Source organism: Eucalyptus grandis, chromosome 7 (genome assembly GCF_016545825.1).
Source record: "Eucalyptus grandis isolate ANBG69807.140 chromosome 7, ASM1654582v1, whole genome shotgun sequence".
NCBI lineage: Eukaryota > Viridiplantae > Streptophyta > Magnoliopsida > Myrtales > Myrtaceae > Eucalyptus > Eucalyptus grandis.
Genome location: NC_052618.1, coordinates 57,585,054 through 57,607,950, shown reverse-complemented (window position 1 = coordinate 57,607,950; position 22,897 = coordinate 57,585,054). Strand labels below are relative to the sequence as shown.

The window sequence follows — 22,897 nt, the reverse complement described above, 5'->3', positions numbered from 1 at the left end:
TGAAATACAAATCAAAAGAAATAAAAAAGGGAAGAAATGAACTCGAGTGATCGAGAGCAAAACGAGTGAAGTTAAAAGCGTCGCCAAATGCTAGCGGATCAAGACATTTTATAGACTTAAGGGCACCACTTCGCGTACTGTTGCGTCGGTTCGTATATGGGAACAAAAGCAATTTTGAATGAACTTTGTCCTGATTTATGTCGAATCACAGCCAGAAGAAAATTAAAAAAAAACAAAGGACGAAGAGTGACAGACACATGCACGTCGTATCGTCCAATCACCATAATTGCTTTTGGCTAAAGGCGTTGCTTTTTCCTCCTCCCTCACGAGGGGAGGGCCATCCGTCGGTGGCCAGCACATTACTACGAGGACAGTCCGAACTCGTTTCTTTAATCTTCGGTCTTTGCCACGTGATTGGACACTGAGATGGACCACGTGACGCGAAAGCGAAGGGTATCCAACTAATAATGTCATTAGACGGTGTTGCTTTGCGAGAAAGCATCAAAGTAGGGTCGCCTTATCTTACGCCTACAAAATAGACATGTCGATAATCTCTATATTCGCAGTTAACGCTTGGCACGTACTAGATCCAAGGGAAAAAGGATGCTAGAAGATGCCACAATTTTTTATATCACATCACCTTTAGTTCCGAAACTTTTCATTGGATAACTTCTAGTGCTATATTAAAGGAAAACCAATTAATTAAATACCTCCAATAACAAATTCAGATAAAACTTCTTAAGTGACTTTTTATCTTGTAAGACATTATTGACTATGTGGCTTTTTTAAATATATAATATAAAAAGAAATTCTCAACCCTTCAAATAATAACAATAGGCAGTGTTGCTTTATGAGGAATCAATTCATGAAAAAAGCATTGAGTAGGGTCGCATGCTTCTTTTCCTAGAAGACAAGCATATTGATAATCTCCACGATCGCAGCTGGCACTCGACACATACTAAATGCAAATCTTTTTGGCACAGCCTTTATTTCAATTTTAAAGCTGTTGTTGGATTACTTATGATGTCACATCGAAGGAAAATCGATTTATTAAGTGCCTCCAATAATAAATTCTGACAAAAAAGAAAAATCCTATGCAGCCTTTTCTTGTAAAATGTTAATGCCTCCGTGGCTTTTTTATAAATGAAAAGAAAATCTCAACCCGGCAGCTTCGCGTGGACTGCGCGAACTCTCTTCTGCTTCTTCTTTAAAATGCCTGGATAGTTGCCTTTTCCAGATTTCTTTTCTACTCTTCAGGCTTTGCAGTTTTCATTTGTTCTAGGTTTTGCGAATTTCGTCATGTCAGAGCTATTCCAGTATTTCCTCCCGTTCCACGGCCCTCCACCAATCTCGGCACAGAGCTCTCTACGATGACCAGGCCGCCAAAAGCGTTCCAAAAACATCATTACTCCTGCTTCCATCAAATCAAGTACAAAAACAAAAGCGACAACATTTTCACTACCAATCGCTTCAAGGGAGAAACGCAATGCACCGAGTGCAGACCTTCGACCAAGCGATTCCAGCGCGACTGAGTCAAGTCCGCCTAGAGCAATGCACCGAGAGCGTCCAGGTCAGGGTTGGTCCTCGTGACCAAGCCCTAGGCGTCCACCGTTGCCCTTCCCCATAGCCATAGCTTACCGTCGACAACCCCTGAAGAATGAAACAGCCTGCATGAAAAGCCATCATTCTCTATTAAGAATTGCCATTCCTTTTGCTGCAAATTAGAGTTTAATTAGAAGAGGGAAACGACCTGATTTGTCCATTAAGAGTTTAAATTTGAGGCAAACTTGTTGAATGATGTTCTTAGGACTATTTATGTTAACTTAGAGGGTTTGTAAGCCAAGTCAACCATAAAAAATGACAAGATATTGTCACTTCAAATTTGGGAAAATTTTCAAAATAATTTTAAACATATTGTGATTCTATAAATTCAATATTAGACATTTTTTTAACCAATTAAATTATAAAATTACCAATTTAGTGCATTAAGCCAATTTTAGCCGATAAGCACAATTGATTCGGTATCTATGTCAACACCGGCTGTCCTATATGGAATAGACGACATCCAAGTCACTATTGGCTGGCCAAGATTAAACACACGGACTGAACTAATATAAATAAATAAAAAAAGTTTAAAACTCAATTGATAAAAAAGAAAAAGTTTAATATTGACTCAATACCATTATAACAAGTTTAGAACTTTTTTCATAGCTCTTCCCTTCAAATTCTTGGCATTTCAAATCGTAGTTAACACCTAAATGATCATTTTAGATATAAAGTGGCAATGAAGTGTTTTGTCCGAAAATTTTTACGCTGAAGTAAGCGTTATATGAAATGATGATACTTCTAGTGTCATTTTTCTTAAATTCAAGCCGTACCAAATGGAAAAATCACATCGGTGAAAATTTTGCATCTCCGGCATTTTTAAAAATAGGTTTCAACCAAAGAAGAAAGGGGGGCTTAACATAGGCAAATGATTCGCATCAGCACGACAGTTTCGTTGTCGACGGTAATCGATCGCTTTTGGTCGGTAGCTCAGGGCGGGGTCGCTTTGGTGATCCCACTACACGACGCATGTAACTTTCCCAATCCATGCACCATTATTTTTAGTACTACGGAGAACAAAATAATGCAGTCTTCTCACATGGTTATCACTCCATGAAAAACTGTGGTGGTGAAGCTGCCTCGCAAAGATGTGACGTTATCTAATCAGCGTCTCCCTGCCCGGAAAAAGCCGGAAAAGGAACTGTTATTTTCAAGCTTTTATTTCACCACAATCACGGAGTTATATATTATACCAAGATTTCCGCGTTAACCTTACGCCGGAGAAACTTCATCTGAGTGTGTGCTCTTGCTGGTTTTCAACAGGAACATATCGATAATTTATGTCATGGCTACACACGATATGGTCGGCTTTTCCGTCGTCGTTGTCCTCCTTGCCACTTCGGTTATCACCACTGCCCGTTGTAAGCTCTCACCGAGTCATTATCAATCAACATGTCCGAAAGCATTGTCGATTGTTCGAGCTGGAGTAGCAAAAGCAATCAAGAATGAGACCCGGACGGGCGCGTCCTTGCTTCGGCTGCACTTCCATGACTGCTTCGTCAATGTGAGTCGCGTCTTCTAGAGATTCCTTGCGAAACGATCCCACTTTGATTCATTAGCCTTTCAGAGTTTTCCTCTTCTTTTCCTTTCTCCTCAATATTGATGTGTGTATCTACGTATTGGTCAGGGGTGCGATGCGTCGATATTGTTGGATGACACGCCTAGCTTTGTGGGCGAGAAAACAGCAGCTCCGAACAACAATTCCGTGAGAGGGTTCGAAGTGATCGACCGCATCAAGGCTAGTCTGGAGAAGGAGTGCCCTGGAGTGGTTTCCTGTGCAGATATCGTTGCCCTGGCTGCTCGCGACTCAGTCGTTCATGCAAGTCCTCTTCATGACCTTAAAAAGTCTCGCAAATAAAAGAAATGAGAATATGTCGACTCTAATTTAGTACATTTTTGCCTCGCCGGTTATAATCGGACAAATCTATTTTTTTCCTGATTTCTTCTATGTTTTCTCTTGTGTGACATGGTCCCAGTTGGGAGGTCCTTCATGGACCGTAAGCTTAGGGAGAAAGGATTCCATTACTGCTAGCAGGAGCCTTGCTAACACCTCCATACCTCCACCTACTTCTAATCTCAGTGCTCTCATAACCAGCTTCGCTGCTCAGGGTCTTTCAGTCAAGAACATGGTGGCTCTTTCTGGTAATTTCAACTCAATATTATCACCTTTCACCGCGCATTACAACCAAGAGTATTCAAAAGAAAAAAACCAGAATTCAGCACCTATCGTGATTCTGTTTTGGCAACGTCGATGTACTTTATCAGCTGACAGCGGTTTTCCAATTGACAGGTTCACATACCATTGGCCTAGCGAGATGCACTTCCTTCCGAGGACGGATCTACAACGACTCGAACATAGATACATCCTTCGCCCATAAATTGCAGAAGATATGTCCCAAGATTGGAAATGATAGTGTCCTTCAAAGGCTAGACATCCAAACGCCGACCTTCTTTGACAACCTTTACTACCACAATTTACTGCAGAAGAAGGGCCTTCTTCACTCTGATCAAGAGCTCTTCAATGGCAGTTCTGTGGATTCACTGGTCAAGAAGTATGCATGCGACACAGGAAAATTTTTCCGAGATTTTGCCAAGGCAATGATCAAAATGAGCGAAATTAAGCCCCCCAAAGGAAGCAATGGTCAAATAAGGAAAAATTGCAGGAAAGTGAACTAAGTATGAAGCTCATATATGCAATTTGAAACTGCCACATATGAACACGGTAGTGAAATCAGGGCTCGATAATGTCCCCTGACAATTTGTCGTCATGTATCTGTCTTCTTGACTAATTTGTGGTTGCTGCTTGAAAAATAAAGGAGCTCGTCTCAGTTTCTGTAAACCAGTATTAAGATCCACTCGTCTTTCTTATTATTAGCAGCATGCAGCAAATTAGCATCAGTCATCTCAATTGCAAACAATGATGTATTATCAAAAACAGAACATATGATTGTTATGTATCCCAAAAAAGTAGTGATATGATTGTAAGGAGTAATTAACAATAACGAGTTGATTGCATATCAAGGCTAGACAGTGCTCTCCAAATATAAGCAGCTTCCTGGACAAGCTTCCCTAGAACAATCTGCTAGAATTGGATGATTTGCCAAAGCCACACCCAAGCGTAAGAAAGAAGCAGCCTCGATTGCCTTGGTGAACACAACGCATATGCAATTTTCAGAATAGTAATCATTGTTATACAAAAGCTCCACTCATCTCAAAACTCCATAATCAAGTCATGGAATACGCAGGAGAAATTCTACAAGCTCCAGAGTAAATGAGCTAAAGACTCCATATGTACACTAGCAGTTACAAACCAAAATCTCTGTAGATCGAGTATTCCACTGTCAGTTGACTGTACAGACATCTCCCCCTTTACTTGAGCGCTCTGCTCACCGATCACTGATATCTCTTGTATCTCTTCCACTTAGTCCAAATCATTAACAGAGGCTACCTCCTCCTCTGGCAATTCAAATGCATCAATCTCTTCAAAGTAAGATTTCTGCTGCCTGATGTAATCTTGCAACGAATCATCAGGTACATCTTTCCTAGATGGTGGCTTCTGCTGCTTCTGCATCAACATCCCAAACGTAATTGAGCACAAAACACTGTCCAGTTACTGTTCCTCTATCTACTGAGATAAAAGAAAACAAGCAAGGGTTGAGGTAAAAGAAAGCCAAAAGAGATGATATAATACGTGCACCAGACTACTTTAAATGCAAAGGAAGCTTGACAGAATACCCCTTTATTTGGAATAGAGCATGAGTTGGATCCAGCACCACCTCCTTTGTCATTAAGCTTGTTCCTGTGTAGGAAGAAGCAAACGCCAGAAAGGTATCGTTAAAAATAGAGAATGGGAACGGAAGTACATGCCCATTTAAGTTAAATTAGAATTAGAAACAACAGAGTCATTTTGCTAAGAGAAAACGCAATTCTTCTGCACAATAAGGATGAAAAAAGGTGCTAATCAACCATCTTAATGAAAAAAAAAAATGGTTATAATAACACTCAAGCAGCAAGTTTCCTAATCACGTGAAACATCCTTACTTTCAATAGGCAAATTATCTGCTCAAATATGTCGCGTGAAACCAGCATTGATCACCAGGTTTCTTCCAATAAGACTGACTGCACTATGATACGAAGAGAGCATCGGCACACCACTTGAAACCCACAGTACTGGCTAAAGCAGAAGTTACAACCCCGCCAAAAAAGCAATGTTGAAAAATTCAAATTCTTGCTGAATTTTGAACATAACGCATATCTTACATTAACGTCAACCTCACTCTTTGTTCCCTTTTGCTTCCAACATGGTGCTACAAATCAAATCTCATACGTAACGGCAGAAACCCAATATATCAGAAAGGGCGGGTACCTCATATTTCTGATCTTCCTAGCAGGAGAGCTAGTCATAGAGACGGCAACCCCCTTCTCTTTACGCTTGCCTTTATCCGCAGGCTTCCTGCGGTTATAAGTTGTACAGAACACGGACCTCTCGGAAGCATCACGCCCTAAACAGCAAAACATTTGGCAAGAAAAAGTACCAAGTTAAGCAAAACGAGGCCCCAATCTCATTGACGACTGGATACCCTTTTTCCGGTATAACAATCTCACGCATTTCAGATTCTCGATAATGCTTAGAACCAAAAACCGATCAGATCACAGTGAGCCGGCCTTATCCAGCCACATCTAAGTTTCTAACAGTCTGAACACCTAATCAACAATCGCTAAAAAAGACAGCTATCCTCGAAACTCCAAATGACACCGCGACATTCAATCGGAACGCGGAATCCAGCGTAAGCTGCCCGGGAAAAAAAGAAGAAGAAAGACTGACCGGAAGAAGATGCAATCGGGCGAGGAGGCGTGGAAGGGAGGGGCGCGGCACCGGAGGAGCTAGGGTTCGGAGCGGTCCTCTTGGAAGCGGACGAAACGGCGGGCTTGCGAGGGGGCTCGAGCCCGGACGGAGGGGCGGCGTTGGTGAGGTCCGAGAGGGGCTTCCTCCCCCTCCTTCTTCGTGCGTCGCTCTTTGCCTCGGCTTCCATCGCCGCTACCACACGCTACGGAGCATCGTTAGCTTCGGATCGTGCTCGAGCCAAGCGCGAGTGGCGCGAAATACCGGTTGAACTGGAGTTCCTTTCTTCCTCTCTCTCTCTCACCCTTTCCCTTTTCGGGTTTTTACAGGGAACGTCGTGGAGATTTCTGGATCGTCGTCGTCGTTTCCTGCTCCGACCGAACGGGGTAAAGAAGCGGAGGCCGGCGAGGGGCTTTCTCGTTAACTGGCCGGCCCAAGTTCAGCCCAAAACATCGGGGGACAGCGAAGTTTAGGCCCGTTTCTTGTCTCGTCGGGCTAGTGGCATCCTGGGCCGGGCGGTCCTAATTGCACTGATTGAAAATTGGATTAGTATTAGATTCGCCTCCGATTTGACGTGTGTCTCCGGATAATTACCTAACTAAATTTTTTCGCATGTGAATTGTCTAAGTGTAAAAGTAGGCATAATTTTAAAAAAAAAAACCCCAAACTTTTGATCAAAACCCAATTCTATCTCAAACTTTTTATTGTAGAATAAAGAAATCCCCAACTTTCTCTCTAATGCCAAATCCACCTATATGTCCAAAAATCCTCACTAATTTTTTTCAAACTTATAGACATTAAAACCTCTGTTAGGGACGAGTTGTTCTAAAGTATGTCTAAATTCCCCTGAAACCTAGAACTTTAAATCGGTCCTCAATTTTTGAAACATAAAACCTACTTTATGTAACATGAAATAAAAAATGCAATTTTAAGATTGGTTATAGCCTATAGGGTCTACACAGAAACTAGGCATTTTTTTCATTGTTTCATTTCCTTTTTCTTTTGCTTCCTTTTTAGTCAGATAAGATGAAATTAAAGTAACAACAAAAATTTCCCTTCATATAGATAAAGTTTCATCAACAAAACCACCTATCTAAAATAGAACCATTTATGAGTGAAGTAATCTATTGAACCTAACGAAAAAAGTCATATTATGTTGTCATGTAGAGTTAATGAAATGATTGATTCAAGAGCAAACTAGAAACACAAGTGAAAGAGTAGTGATTAGTTAATTTGAAATTTTCAAAGTGTATATTATGCTAGATTTCTCTTGCAATGAACGTACACATATATGTTGTAGGTGGATTTCGATGGGTACACATATTCAACTCGCCGCAACAAGTTTAATACTAATCCTAGTAACAAAAGAACGTGTTGAATAACAATAGTAATGAAAATATGTGATATTTTGAATTTCAGGTTCTGATTCCGATCGATATAGTTGGGCATTTCATTGACGCGCTTATAGTTCTTTTCCCTAAACTGATCACTCATGGGATAACTAGTTTATTAGGTGAAGCCGTTAAGGAATTCTAACGCATCAGATTTGAGAATTCAGCTAGGAAACGATTGCTCGACCATGCGAATCTGTAAGAGATTATTACAACACAGTAAGATCGATTAGAAATCGAAGATAGGTCGACTCGACAAAGGTGTGTGATTAAGTGTGGGTGATTCCATCTAATTGCACAATTCTTGTCAATCGGCACTAGATCGATTCTTCTGTCGTTTTGGTATCCTGTGTCCGTATTTAAAACCTTGAAATTTCTACGACAATCGAGAGTCGCCAATGTGTCGAAGATGTACTTTGTGGCTTGAAAATAAGCAACCATAGGTCAAATGCACGAGAATTTCTAAAAGTTACCCGATAGATTATGACGCACTAAATTCGTGCCGAATTGAAATTAACCGTGAAATTAAACCCGAATTCAAAAATTAAGAGTTCTGCTATGTTACAGGTCATTTTAAGAGTGTCGACTCAATCTCAGAAGATTTTTCAGCAACCTAAGACTTTTTGAGAAAAAGTCGAGGTAGGGTCGTTTTCGATCAGAATTTGCAGAGGACCGTTTTTGATTTCGAAGTTGGGATGCTAGTGAGTTATATTGATGAGGAAAAATGCTAATTGGACCGATGACTCGATAGTTAAATTTTCAAAGGCCGGATTAAATTGATTCAAGAAGGATTGAAGTCCAAATTGTGCAATTTCCCTTCCAAATTCGTAGCACCCCATTGGACCCAACATTTGGACTTATTAAAACTTCTAGAAGAGGGTAAATTGGTCTAGAAATTGTGGGTGGAAGACAACTCACATGGTGGGCCATTTTTGTTGGATTAAAGAAAAAAAAAAGGAGAAAATTGACCACCTATCTGGGTGGCGCTACTGACAGCGAGCTTCTCCCCTTAACGCAAGGGGAGGAATTCGATTCTTGGGCATCGTAGGGTGACTTATCCGGTGGCACGTGTGTAGTGGCTAGCACATGTTGCCCCCAAGGTTTACCCCTCATTACCTCGGGCCTTTCGGGCTGTCCATGTTGGTACGGTGCGTGGGTTCTCTGAGTCAAAAAAGAAGAAGGAGAAAAGTGGTCTCTCTCTCTCTCTCCTCCCTCTCTCTCTCTCTCTCCGGTTGCTATCTCCTTCCTCCCTCTCCTTGCTGTCTCGACTCCAACAGCAACCCAAGAAGCCGTGAAGCAAAAACGAGCAACCATCGCTGTTGCACGCCTCCGTCAGAGCTAGATCCGCCGCCGCGACGCCGCCGTCCTACCCGTGCACACCTCCGCCCCTCTCTCCCTCCTGCTGGTGTCGAGTTCTTCTTCTTTGGTTGTTGTTCGAAACCCTCCAGCAGATCTGAGAATGCCGAAGCTGGCTACAGTCTAGCCGGACCGCCGTCGCCGTTTGCGCACTGTCCGCCGCCTTGCACACCGCTGCTACCGCGCGACCTCACCTTCTCATGCCGTCGTTCCTACTTTAGCCGAGCCCCAACTACGTCTCAGCCTCTGTCTGTTTGCGTCATGAGCTGTCGGAGCTTGTCCCCACCACCGTGAGCTGCTGTCGACCTCCCCACTGGCCCATCCAAGCCACCGCTAGTCTTCCCCTACTAGTTTCTATCCCAAGCCAGCTTGTTTCCCCCCATCGGCACCAACACAACAAACAAAAATGGGTATGGTAGCCCGGTTTTGGCCCGTTTTGGCCAGCTTCTCGGCCGCAAATGCTTGGCCCACTTTGAGGAAAGTTGTTCTCCTCGGCGTCCCCGTCGTTTTGGTCCGCTCGGCTCGCTAATCCGGTGAGTTTAGCTCACTAAATCTTGATTAGATGGTTAATGATGCCTTAAGCGTGCTTAGTCTAAGTTAAGTAAGTTTAGGTGGTTAAATTAATTTATTTGGTTGATGATTAGATTAGGATGTTTAATTAAGTTAAAGTGTGTTTAGTTTAAAATTAAGTATGTTTATTTTAATATAAGCCTTGATGTGACATAATAGGTTTTATTTTTGATTTAATTAAATGTTTCGAAATTCTGGAATTTTTAATAATTTATTATATTCAGAAAATTATTTAAGAAAATAAAATAAATAAAATTCAAAAAAATTAGTTATGACCTCAATTGCTCAGAATTTCGTGCTGATCGCTGCTGTGCCTTTAGAATTTGATGAAAGGATGTGGCAAATTGAGTGTTGATTGTGGTAAATAGGGATTTTATTCATAAAAACCCAAGTGTCGGGTTTTGATGCAAAAAAATTGGATTTTAATGATTATATTAAATAGTGGGGGTTTGAAAAAGTGAGATATTGGCTTTCTGGTTCAAAATTAGCGTGCCCCCACACATGTGAGTAATTTATGGAATATTTTTAATATGAAGAAAAATGGTCAAGATCACTATTTTAAGTGGAAGCATTAAGTGAAATGCAAAGTGTCCTGGGGCCGAGTATGATTTTGCTGTGTGATAATTAAGAGGAATCGTCATGGGCTGTTGAGCCGAACTTGTCCCTATATGCAATGCCTTTTACAATGGATGCAGGTCGTAGTAGAGGCTAGGCCAACTTGACCTATGCTTCTTCGGGAATGCCGTCGATGTAGTGACGAAGTCGCGCTCTAAGGGGGGAGGCGATGTCTGGCATTAATGCCAGTAGATAATCGAACTGCGAATAGACTATGCCTTTGTGTGACAGTGAATAATAATTGGAATGCGTGCTAAGTACGATTGTGATTTATATGAAAGTGATGACGTTTCAATTGTTTGAATTATTATTATTACTTGAGATTGTGTGATACAAATTGTGTTAATCTGCAGGAAGGAGTTAAGACGAGGTAAGTCTTTTGTGTGATGTGGCTAGGCCACCGGGGGTGTATTTTCTTTCTAATAGGGATTTAGGGGGTTGAACTTGTTGAGACAATGTCTCACCCCGTTGTGGGCCAACATTTTTAGGTCCCTTGTGGACGGAGCAATCAGATCGCTTTGGTTGGCCTTAAGGAGTTGCAGAGATGAAGTCAGGAAGATTGGAGAACATGTCCGACTTGTAGGTCGTAGGACAGTTCTTTCTTTAGAGCCGGTCTTTTGTAAACTTTTGGCTGTAGGCCTTCGTTTGTAACTCCGTTGATTTATGAAAGTGTATTGTTGAGAAATTGCTTCATACTTTTCTATTTCATATTTTATTGTCAGGGGTTTTATAACATGCTTCCGCATGTGCATTAAAGAATTAATTGGGCCGGCGACGTATCCTGGGAACATCGCATTTGAATGACCATGGTGGGATGTTGGCACACCCGAGGTTTGGTGCGTGACATCCCTATTTAAGTGGTATCAGAGCATGGTCTGTGTATGAAGTGATAAGGTGCAATGAGTCATGGGATAGTTAGTAGGAAAGGTTTTTAATATGTTGATGCATATGGTTGATAGTTGTTTGTAGTGTGTTTGTGGGGTCACTCAAATTCTAACCTGATGTTGGAATCAGAAAACAGGCGTCTATAAAGAGCCTGTAGGATGAGTGACCAAGAGTGGAGAACTCCTTGGAGGAGGTTAGTAGGACCTATATCTTAGGGTAGGACGCTGACATGAGTTGGTACCCAAGGTAGAGCGTAGGCTTAGACCAGCGCAAGTGTGAGAGTACCGCCGCAAGTCGGTACTTAGAGTGTGGTAGCACCGAACGATCCTAGGTTCGTTGGGATCGTTCAGGCGCTAGAGTCTTTGGGAAGCATTTTGGGTCAGTAAGCTCAGGATCGAGTCGCTGCTGTTGTCGTTCTTTCTACCGCTGCCAGTATTGTGACCGTTGTTGTTGCCACGCCTGTTGAGGCCCAATCTGGAGTTGTGATTGAGGATCAAGCCACCGTATCTGAGTCAAGGTTCAGTATAGACAGAGATTGAATTCAATCGGGGAGAAAGGCCAATGTCAGAAGAAATGTGCCCTATTTCAACCAACCGGAAGAGTAGAATTGGGAAAGTCAGTGCTCAACTCGATCGATGTGTGCCGTGTCTGTAAGAAAAGACATGGATCTATTCTATGCTGTAAGAGAGAAATGACTTGTTATAAGGGTCGTCAATACAGTCATTTGATTAAAGATTGTCCGTATAGACAGATGGAATCACAACTGTTCCTAACACCGCCGTTGATAAGATAGAACATAGGAAACATGCTTCGGGACATTTAGTGGGGTACTTGGAATGGACCTCAGTGCAAAAAATGGAGCATGATTTGAATATGGCCAGCACGACCATCAGGTTAAAAACTGCCCGCGTAAGTTCAGGAGAGTGTAAGCATTGTTATTGCAGATAGGACGCCACTAGGATGGCTAGAGGAGCATGAAGGGATCGACCATGCATCAATCAGAAGAAGAATGCTTGTGAGATGTTTTTATTAGAGTAGTATAGCAGAATTTTTAGTGAAGGTTGTAGGATCTTCGTAGTGGTAATAAAGTAATAGAAAGATGAATCTCTGACTATAATTGTATTTGAAAGGTTTGCTTAAGTATGACTTGGAAGTCATTTATAAAAATGTTTGGCTTAAGGAGTTTTATGTTGTTTTGAATTGTAGTAGTGATGTAATTCAGCTTGTTCAGTTAGCGTGCGAAAGTTTTGAATCACTGAAAGTCGAAGAGGAACTTCAATCCTTGTTATTCGTCACTGAAGATGACCTAGTTCAGGTTGTTGGTTATCGAATCTACATGGCAACTGTAATGGATGCGTCAGTTGAGGGGCCGAATATGGAGAACATAATCGTAGTATAGAAGTCTTCTGAGTTATTTTCTGAAAAATTGTCAAGTTTGTTGTTAGAAAGAGAAATAGAGTTCGTGATTGAATTAGCACCCAGAACAGAGCCAGTCCTTAAGACTCCTTATCGAATGGTGTTACCCGAGTTAAAAGGACTAAAGGTGCAGATGCAGGAATTATTGGATAGGAGATTCATACGTTCTAGTGCATCACCTTGGGAAGCACCTGTTCTATTCATGAAGAAGAAAATTGGTTCATTGTGTTTGTACATCGATATTCCTTAAGATCGACTAGAGGTCAGGGTATCATTAGTTAAGGATCAGGAAGAAAGACATACCGAAGTTAGCATCTTGCACTCGATACGACAGTTATGAGTTCACTGTAATACCGTGTGGTTTGACGAACACCTTAGCTATTTGTTTGGGTCTTATGAGCAGAATGTTTAAGGGTACTTAAATCAGTTGTGATCGTGTTCATTGAAGTTATCTTAGTGTGTTCAAAGAGTGCTGAAGAGCACGAGAGACATTTAGGGATGGTACTTCAAACCTTGAGTACTTTTGGATTTTACAATAAGCTTAACAGATGCAAGTTTTGGATGACTCGTGTTGCATTCCCAGGTCATGTGATTTCAAGAGAAGGAATCTCCATAGACCCCGTCCAACATTAAAGCAGTGAACAATTGGCCAAGATTGACTACAATGACAAAGATCAGAAGTTTTCTGGGTTTAGCAGGGTATTACAGACAATTCGTATATGGGTTTTTCAGTGTTAGCATCGCCGTTGACAAGACTTCTGAAGAAGGAAGAAAAGTTTGTGTGGTCAATTAAGTGCGAAAGTAGTTTCCAAGAACTTAAGCAGAAGCTAACTACTGCACTTGTGCTTACTATATCGTCTAGTCCAATAGGATTCGAGACCTACAGTGATGCGTCATTTAAAAGATTGGGTTGCTTGTTGATGCAGCATGATAAGGTTGTTTCTTATGCGTCCTGTCAGTTGAGATCTCGTGAGTTGAATTATCCGACGCATGACCTAGGACTCGTGGCAATTATCTTTGTCTTGAAGATTTGGAGACACGATATGTGTGGAGAAAGATTTTGGATCTTTACTGTCCAGCTTAGTCTTCAGTATTTATTCTCTCAAAAGGAATTGAATTTGAAATTGCGTTGTGAATCAGAACTTTGGAAGGACTAGGATTATGATATTCGATATTCCCTAGGAAAAACGAATAAGGTCGCAGATGCCTTAAGTTAGAAGTCATCAGTAGCGCAGATGGTACTCAAGGAATGGGTTTTAATTGAGAAGGCACAAGATTCGGTTTTCAAATTTGAGGTAAGCCACATTTTAAATCTTATGGCAACCCTTAGAATTAAATCGGATATTCGGGTTAAAAGCATACGTTTCAATTGTCAGATTAGGATGTTCAAGAAATCCTGTAAGAGGATACCGATAAGAGAAATGTTGACTTTTAGATTTTGAAGATAGAATGCTGAGGTATCGTCGGTGATGATGGGTGTCAGACAGTAAGGAACTTGAGGAGAAGACCTTGACAGAAATTCACTGTAGCAGCTGTAGTATTTGATCAGATAATTCGAAGTAGGTCAGAATCGACATCAGATTGGTTGGTAGACCACTATGAAGATAGATATCGTCAAACAAGTTATAAGTGTTGGATGTATCAGTAAGTGAGAATTTTGTAATGTAAACCAGGAAAGCTTTTTCAAGCACTTGAGAAAGTCCTTTGTGGGAATGGAAGTATAGCATGATGAAATGTTATGACAGACTTATTAAGGAGTTGGGAAGAGTATTGATTCCTTATGGGGTTGTGGTCGTCAGATGAACGGAGTCAACTCACCTTAGTACAGTACACAAAGATCTCGATTAGAATAGGTATTACCGAAGTGTATGTATATGATATAATTCATCTGCATGGAGTGCCAGGGATGAATTGTATATCAAATCTAGATCAGATGTTCCAAGTTGGTAGAGCTTTCAGATGGTTCTTTCTTAAGCAGCGCATAGCAGAGAGTGCAGAATTTCAATTGCTGAGATGAAGTTAGGGAAAAAAATATCACAGGCCAGGGTCAGTACAGTAGTCAGTGATTGCAATTGCCGAGATCAGTGTCAAAGTTATATCAGATCTTGACCAGAGGTTCCCAACTTCAGTAGATCAGTCGGATAGTTTCTTTTTAGTCAGTGTTGAACAGAGTGTTCAGAACTTCAGTTGTTGAGTTGAGATCAGAGATTGAAAGGTGCAAACTTGGCCCATCTTGTCAATTCTATTATTTTAAGGTACGTTTTTGCAATCAAGGCCTTCTATATATGGGCCACCCTTTCGAGTCTTCCTACTATTTCTCCGCAAAATATATGTTGATTATATATCCACTGAAAGTGGCCTCGACCCAAATAGATTATAGGCCTATATTTTTATTTCCTCTAAATGCTTTGTGCGTTTGGCAAATTTTGCCACTGGAGTTTAGGCCTCTCTTGTGCCAAAGTCAAGGCATTTTGTAATCTAATCACAAAGGCCTTGAGGTCAAAGTTGGTTTTGCAAATATCGAGAGCTCGATGCAACTTGGGGCTGGCATTGACTTTCAGCAATTTGAAAACACTACTTCCAAGGTTATATAAAATTATTTTTCTTTCAATCTTACCCTCTCTAATATCTCTGTATTCCATTCTTGAACTCATGAAACAATTGTTCTCTTTGAAACCAACGTTCCAAATATGGAGGTTCTCCATCTTTGAATTATTCATGTGAAGCTCCATCGAGTGTCACGCAAAGTTCCCAAGCAATCGTCAAGGGTCGTCACAATTGCGTATGGTGCTGATGGTCGAGACTAGATTTGGACGGTAGAGGCAAGATTTGTGTTTCCACAATCTAGGTCACCAAGGTTGCGCCAACCTTGGCTTCGCCTTGCCTAGGTCATCAAATATTGCATAGGGTGGCCGAGGGTCACCACGGTTCATGGAGGGTGTCGAGGATCAAGGTGATCTAAAAGTGACGCACCAATTTTAGCTTAGGGTCGCTAGTATGATGCTTCATCGAGGGTTATACGAGGCTCACTAACAGTCACGTAAGATTGTCGAGGTCGTCGACAATCATGGGTCTTAATTGGTGAGGTCTGGATTTGCACGATCTAGGTCACTGAGTTCGTGCGCTGGGCCGTCGAAGGCTGCGTAACCTTTCGGCATCGTCAATGGTTCAATTGCCGCCAGCGAGTTGCTTCAGTCAATGATGGTGCCAAATGTTTCTCCTGGCCTCTTCCACGATGATTTCCTCTCCATCATTCGGTAGCCATAACTCTATTTTTTGTCGTTTTTTCCTTCAATACTTATTTGCAAAAGATAGACCAAATGTCAATTAATCGAACGACATTTGCTTTTGAGTAAATACACCTCGAGTCAAAGATCCTTGGAAAAATGACTTTAAATTCCTCCAGAACTCCCCGAAACGCACCTAAAAAAAAAACTATTTCGCATTTGATGGTTTTAATTACTCTTTTATTTGGTATGCCTTTTTTACCTTTTGGAGACGGTCCCTTCTGTTGGTGAGGAGTGCAAGATTGAAAAGGAGCTACTAGGGACAGTAGTGGAGTCCCTTGGGTGCAATCTTCAGCGACGGCCGTAATAAAGAGACTTTAGAATTACAGGCGCTGGAAATCAGAAAACAGCTCCCTAATTGGGCAAGGGGAAAGCTCGTCTCCAACGGAATCTTTGGCAACGGATTATCATTAGAAAATCACACGCGACGACCTCAGGTCACACCACACAACAACAGCGACGAAGCCATGTCGTCGCTGATGATTCCTAGGGATGGATATTTTTGGCTTTAGAGACGGCCTTTTCTTGGAGACGATTCCTTTTGTCTGACGAAATTTAATGAGTGCAGAATTGGAAAGGAGCTACTGAGGACAGCGGTGTCGTTCCCCCTATTGCAAACTCCGGCTAAAGCAATAAAACCGTCCCTAGAGATAAAGTGAGCAAAAAATTATCCAAAGAATCTTAGAACTTACTATATTTCTATTAATTTAATTCTAAATCTTTCAATTTACTAATTAAGTCATAAATATTTCATATTTTATCAATTGAGTCAATTTAATCAATCTTAACTAGAAATAAACAACGACCGTTTTATGTAACATAATCAGCATTAATGTAAATAATTTATAAAGAAATTAATTTTATGAATATTTTATAATTTATTTATTTTTTCTTTCATTTTTTTCTACCAAGTAGTTACCAATAGGATTGGTGAGGGTCAACCAACTCTTGCCCGATTTGGTAAAAAAAAAAAGAAATATAAGAAAATATTTTATAAAAATGTTATAAAAAATTATCCATGTCAATATTAGTCATTTTTACATGATACTACCGACGTATACGATAGCAATTTTAGTTAAAATTGGTCCAATGAACTTTAGTAGTAAATCATGAAAAGGTTTAGATTCAATTGAATTGGTAAACTTAAAATGTTTAAACAATGCCGTAGGTTTAAAGGCTTTTTTGAACAATTTTCCGAATAAAGTGATGCGCGGGACAAAACCCATTTTGATGAGGGAAGAACAAGCGTCCCCCCAAGTTTTGTAAAAAATGCAAGAAAATTTAAAAAATAAGCGAGGGGATAAAACCGGATTCAAGGCATGCTATGATTAGCACTCACTCCAAAGTTCATTTCCGTCCCCATCCATATGCAATAATCAATAACATCCTACTCTTAATACACAATGGACTCCTCCAAGCGTTGTAACACGCACCTGAATAAACAATCCGATTAACTCTAAAATCCTTCTATCGTCTTCTTGAAATACAAATCAAAAGAAATAAAAAGGGAAGAAATGAACTCGAGTGATCGAGAGCAAAACGAGTGAAGTTAAAAGCGTCGCCAAATGCTAGCGGATCAAGACATTTTATAGACTTAAAAAGAGTGTCAAAGGCACCACTTCGCGTACTGTTGCGTCGGTTCGTATATGGGAACAAAAGCAATTTTGAATGAACTTTGTCCTGATTTATGTCGACTCACAATCAGAAGAACAGTATAAAAAACAAAGGACAAAGAGAGACAGACACATGCACGTCGTATCGTCCAATAACCATAATTGCTTTTGGCTAAAGGCGTTGCTTTTTCCTCCACCCTCACGAGGGCCATCCATCGGTGGCCAGCACATTACGAGGACAGTCCGAACTCGTTGCTTTAATCTTCGGTCTTTGCCACGTGATTGGACACACCACGTGACGCGAAAGCGAAGGGTATCCAACTAACAATGGCCCGTTTAGTTCAGCTGGAGAATGCATTTATAGGAATGCAAATACCTTTAGATAAATAGGATTTTTTTAAATGCAAATGTTGTTTAATAAAATTTATATTAAAAAATAACTTTGGTCAAAATACTGTTTGATAAAATTTGCATTTATAATTAACTTTTATTAAATTAAAAAGCAAAAATATGTTTATATTTTTTTGAAGTCCGATCATTGGATCGTTTGAATCCGTGAGCCGAACCACCTGAATAAAAAATACGTTTATATTTTTATATAAACATATTTTTATAAAAAAAATATAAAAATATAAACATAAAATATATATAATAGATATGTATATTTATAAATATATATTTATTTATTAAACATAAATATATTTATATATAAAAATATATATTATATATATTATATTTTTATAAATATATTTATTAAACAAAAAATATAAAAAATAGATATGTTTATATATTTTATATAAAATATAAACATATTTATTTTTATTTAGGCGACCGATCGCTTCTCCACCGTAAATATAACAATATCGGAAGTTACATTCCGAAGATGCAACTTTTAAACGACCTCGAGAGCCGCAGACGTTGGGTTAAAAGACCACTTGGAGCCACTTTGGAGATGCGGTGCATCTCGCCAAAGTCGCGCAAAAACGAACCAAACACTTTTGCATTTAGCCAAGGGACTTTAGAATCCAAATGAGCATTCCAAATACTAAACCAAATAGGGCCAATGTCATTAGGCGGTGTTGCTTTATGATGAATTGCTTTGTGAGAAAGCATCAAAGTAGGGTCGCCTTATCCTACTCCTAGAATATAGGCATGTCGATAATTTCTATATTCGCAGTCAACGCTTGGCACGTACTAGATCCAAGGGAAAAAAGGATGCTAGAAGATGCCACAATTTTTTATATCACGTCAACTTTAGTTCCGAAACTTTTCATTCGATAACTTCTAGTGCTATATTAAAGGAAAACCAATTAATTAAATACATCTGATAACAAATTCAGACAAAACTTCTTAAGTGACTTTTTTCTTGTAAGACGTTATTGCCTACGTGGCTTTTTTTAATATATAATATAACAAGAAATTCTCAACCCTTCGAATAATAACAATAGGCAGTGTTGCCTTATGAGGAATCACTTCATGAAAAAAGCATTAAGTAGGGCCGCATCCTTCTTTTCCTAGAAGACAAGCATATCAATAATCTCCACAGTTGCAGCTGGCACTCGACACATAATAAATGCAAAAAGAAAAGGATACTAGACACATCATATTTTTTTGCAAGGCTTTTATTTCAATTTTAAAATTTTTGTCGGATCATTTATGATGTCACATTAAATGAAAATCGACTAATTAACTGCCTCCAACGATTCTGACAAAAAAAAAAAAATCCTACACGGCCATTTTTTGTAAAATGTTAATGCCTCCGTGGCTTTTTTATAAATAGAAAGAAAATCTCAACCCGGCAGCTTCGCGTGGACTGCGCGAACTCTCTTCTGCTTCTTCTTTAAAATGCCTGGACAGTTGCGTTATCCAGATTTCTTTTCTACTCTTCAGGCTTTGCAGTTTCCATTTGTTCTAGGTTTTGTGAATTTCGTCATGTCAGAGCTTTTCCAGTATTTCCTCCTGTTCCACGACCCTCCACCAATCTCAGCACAGAGCTCTCTACGATGACCAGGTCGCAAAAAAGCGTTCCAAAACCATCATTACTCCTGCTCCCATCAAATCAAGTACAAAAACAAAAGCGACAACATTTTCACTCCCAATCGCTTCAAGGGAGAAACGCAATGCACCGAGTGCAGACCTTCGACCAAGCGATTCCAGCGCGACTGAGTCAAGTCCGCCTAGAGCAATGCACCGAGCGCGTCCAGGTCAGGGTTGGTCCTCGTGACCAAGCCCTAGGCGTCCACCGTTGCCCTTCCCCATAGCCATAGCTTACCGTCGACAACCCCTGAAGAAAGAAACAGCCTGCATGAAAAGCCATCATTCTCTATTAAGAATTGCCATTCCTTTTGCTGCAAATTAGAGTTTAATTAGAAGAGGGAAACGACCTGATTTGTCCATTTAGAGTTTAAATTTGAGGCAAACTTGTTGAATGATGTTCTTAGGACTATTTATGTTGACTTAGAGGGTTTGTGAGCCAAGTCAACCATAAAAAATGACAAGATATTGTCACTTCAAATTTGTGAAAATTTTCAAAATAATCTTAAACATATTGCAATTCTATAAATTCAATATTAAACATTTTTTTAACCAATTAAATTATGAACTTGCCAATTTAATGCATTAAGCCAATTTTAGCCGATAGGCACAACCGATTTGGCGTCCATATCAACACTGGCTGTCCTATGTGGAATAGACGACATCCAAGTTAATATTGGCTGGCTAAGATTAAGTACATGGATTGAACTGATATAAATAAAAAAAGTTTAAAACTCAATTGATTAAAAAAAAGGTTTAATATTGACTCGATACAATTATAACAAGTTTAGAACTTTTTTCATAGTTCTTCCCCTCAAATTCTTGGCATCTCAAATCGTAGTTAACACCTAAATGATCTTTCTAGATATAAAGTGGCAATGAAGTGTTTTGTTTGAAAGTTTTTGCATTGAAGTAAGCATTATATGAAATGATGATACTTCTAGTGTCATTTTTCCTAAATTCAAGCCAGTACCAAATGAAAAAATCACATCCGTGAAAATTTTGCATCTCCGTCATTTTTAAAAATAGGTTTCAACCAAAGAAGAAAGGGAGGCTTAACATAGGTAAATGATTCGCATCAGCACGGTAATCGATCGCTTTTGGTCGGTAGCTCAAGGCGGGGTCACTTTTGTGGTCCCACTACACGACGCATGTAACTTTCCCAAGCCATGCACCATTATTTTTAGTACTACGGAGAGCAAAATAATGCAGTCTTCTCACATGGTTATCGCTCCATGAAAATCTCTGGTGGTGAAGCTGCCTAGCAAAGATGCGACGTTATCTAATCAGCGTCTCCCTGAAAAAGCCGGAAAAGGAACTGTTATTTTCAAGCTTTTATTTCACCGCAATCGCGGAGTTATATATTATACCAAGATTTCCGCGTTAACCTTACGCCAGAGAAACTTCATCTGAGTGTGTGCTCTTGCTGGTTTCAACAGGAACATATCGATAATTCATGTCATGGCTACACACGATATCGTCGGCTTTTCCATCGTCGTTGTCCTCCTTGCCACTTCGGTTATCACCACTGCCGGTTGTAAGCTCTCGCCCATTCATTATCAATCAACATGTCCGAAAGCATTGTCGATTGTTCGAGCTGGAGTAGCAAAAGCAATCAAGAAAGAGACCCGGACAGGCGCGTCCTTGCTTCGGCTGAACTTCCATGACTGCTTTGTCAATGTGATTCGCGTCTTCTAGAGATTCCTTGCGAAACGATCCCACTTTGATTCATTAGCCTTCTAGAGTTTTCCTCTTCTTTTCCTTCCTCCTCAATATTGATGTGTGTATCTACGTATTGGTCAGGGGTGCGATGCGTCGATATTGTTGGATGACACGCCTAGCTTCGTGGGCGAGAAAACAGCGGCTCCGAACAACAACTCCGTGAGAGGGTTCGAAGTGATCGACCGCATCAAGGCTAGTCTGGAGAAGGAGTGCCCTGGAGTGGTTTCCTGTGCAGATATCGTTGCCCTGGCTGCTCGCGACTCAGTCGTTCATGCAAGTCCTCTTCATGACCTTAAAAAGTCTCGCAAATAAAAGAAATGAGAATATGTCGACTCTAATTTAGTACATTTTTGCCTCGACGGTTATAATCGGACAAATCTATTTTTTTCCTGATTTCTTCTATGTTTTCTCGTGTGACATGGTCCCAGTTGGGAGGTCCTTCATGGACCGTAAGCTTAGGGAGAAGGGATTCCATTACTGCTAGCAGGAGCCTTGCTAACACCCTACCTTCACCTGCTTCTAATCTCAGTGCTCTCATAACCAGCTTCGCTGCTAAGGGTCTTTCAGTCAAGAACATGGTGGCTCTTTCTGGTAATTTCAACTCAATATTAGCAACCTTGCACCGCGCATTACAACCAAGAATATTCAAAAGAAAAGAACCAGAATTCAGCACCTATCGTGATTCTGTTTTGGCAATGTCGATGTACTTTATCAGCTGACAGTGGTTTTCAAATTGACAGGTTCACATACCATTGGCCTAGCGAGATGCAGTTCCTTCCGAGGACGGATCTACAACGACTTGAACATAGATACATCCTTCGCCCATAAATTGCAGAAGACATGTCCCAAGATTGGAAATGATAGTGTCCTTCAAAGGCTAGACATCCAAACGCCGACCTTCTTTGACAACCTTTACTACCGCAATTTACTGCAGAAGAAGGGCCTTCTTCACTCTGATCAAGAGCTCTTCAATGGCAGTTCTGTGGATTCACTGGTCAAGAAGTATGCACGCGACACAAAAAAATTTTTCCGAGACTTTGTTAGGGCAATGATCAAAATGAGCGAAATTAAGCCCCCCAAAGGAAGCAATGGTCAAATAAGGAAAAATTGCAGGAAAGTGAACTAAGTATGAAGCTCATATATGCAATTTGAAACTGCCGCATATGAACGCGGGAGTGAAATCAGGGCTAGATAATGTACCCTGACAATTTGTCGTCATGTATCTGTCTTCTTGACTAATTTGTGGTTGATGCTTGAAAAATAAAGGACCTCGTCTCAGTTCCTCTCAACCAGTATTAAGATCCACTCGTCTTTCGTATTATTAGCAGCATGCAGCAAATTAGCATCAGTCATCTCAATTGTAAACAATGATGTATTATCAAAAACAGAATATATGATTATTATGTATCCCAAAAAAGTAGTGATATGATTGTAATGAGCAATTAACAATAACGTGTTGATTGCATATCAGGGCTAGACAGTGCTCTCCATATATAAGCAACTTCCTGGACAAGCTTCCCTAGAACAGCTGCTAGAATTGGATGATTTGCCAAAGCCACG

General features: G+C 40.3%; 2 protein-coding genes across 5 annotated transcripts; one reads left to right on the top strand and one right to left on the bottom strand.

The window, feature by feature from the left end:
- The first annotated feature begins 2,596 nt into the window (after nt 1-2,596).
- On the top strand, nt 2,597-22,744 carry LOC104454440 (peroxidase 4-like). Of its 4 annotated transcripts, XM_039317182.1 has the most exons (5): nt 2,647-2,743; nt 21,055-21,295; nt 21,419-21,610; nt 21,766-21,928; nt 22,078-22,744. In XM_039317182.1, the coding sequence occupies exons 2-5, from the start codon at nt 21,077-21,079 to the stop codon at nt 22,461-22,463; spliced, it is 960 nt and encodes a 319-aa protein (XP_039173116.1). In that variant the 5' UTR covers nt 2,647-2,743; nt 21,055-21,076; the 3' UTR covers nt 22,464-22,744. The 4 variants fall into 4 exon arrangements, with proteins under 4 accessions (XP_010067580.2, XP_039173116.1, XP_039173117.1 ...); XM_010069278.3 differs by lacking the exons at nt 21,055-21,295; nt 21,419-21,610; nt 21,766-21,928; nt 22,078-22,744 and adding exons at nt 3,233-3,424; nt 3,582-3,747; nt 3,896-4,503 and having other exon boundaries at nt 2,597-3,109; XM_039317183.1 differs by lacking the exon at nt 21,055-21,295 and having other exon boundaries at nt 2,659-3,109.
- LOC104454441 lies at nt 4,745-6,805 on the bottom strand. Its single transcript, XM_010069279.3, has 4 exons — nt 6,431-6,805; nt 5,972-6,107; nt 5,341-5,404; nt 4,745-5,170 (listed from the first exon to the last, which is right to left on the bottom strand). Exons 1-4 carry the CDS (start codon nt 6,636-6,638, stop codon nt 5,027-5,029), a joined length of 552 nt encoding a protein of 183 aa, XP_010067581.1. The 5' UTR covers nt 6,639-6,805; the 3' UTR covers nt 4,745-5,026.
- Nucleotides 22,745-22,897: the final 153 nt, after the last annotated feature.

Coding starts and splice junctions, on each gene's coding strand:
- LOC104454440 (XM_010069278.3), top strand. CDS start 2,891: ATGGCTACACACGATATGGTCGGCTTTTCCGTCGTCGTTGTCCTCCTT. Junction 3,110..3,232: donor TCCATGACTGCTTCGTCAAT/GTGAGTCGCGTC, acceptor CGTATTGGTCAG/GGGTGCGATGCGTCGATATT. Junction 3,425..3,581: donor CTCGCGACTCAGTCGTTCAT/GCAAGTCCTCTT, acceptor ACATGGTCCCAG/TTGGGAGGTCCTTCATGGAC.
- LOC104454441 (XM_010069279.3), bottom strand. CDS start 6,638: ATGGAAGCCGAGGCAAAGAGCGACGCACGAAGAAGGAGGGGGAGGAAG. Junction 6,108..6,430: donor CCCGATTGCATCTTCTTCCG/GTCAGTCTTTCT, acceptor TTTGCTGTTTAG/GGCGTGATGCTTCCGAGAGG. Junction 5,405..5,971: donor AGGAAGATCAGAAATATGAG/GTACCCGCCCTT, acceptor CTTCCTACACAG/GAACAAGCTTAATGACAAAG.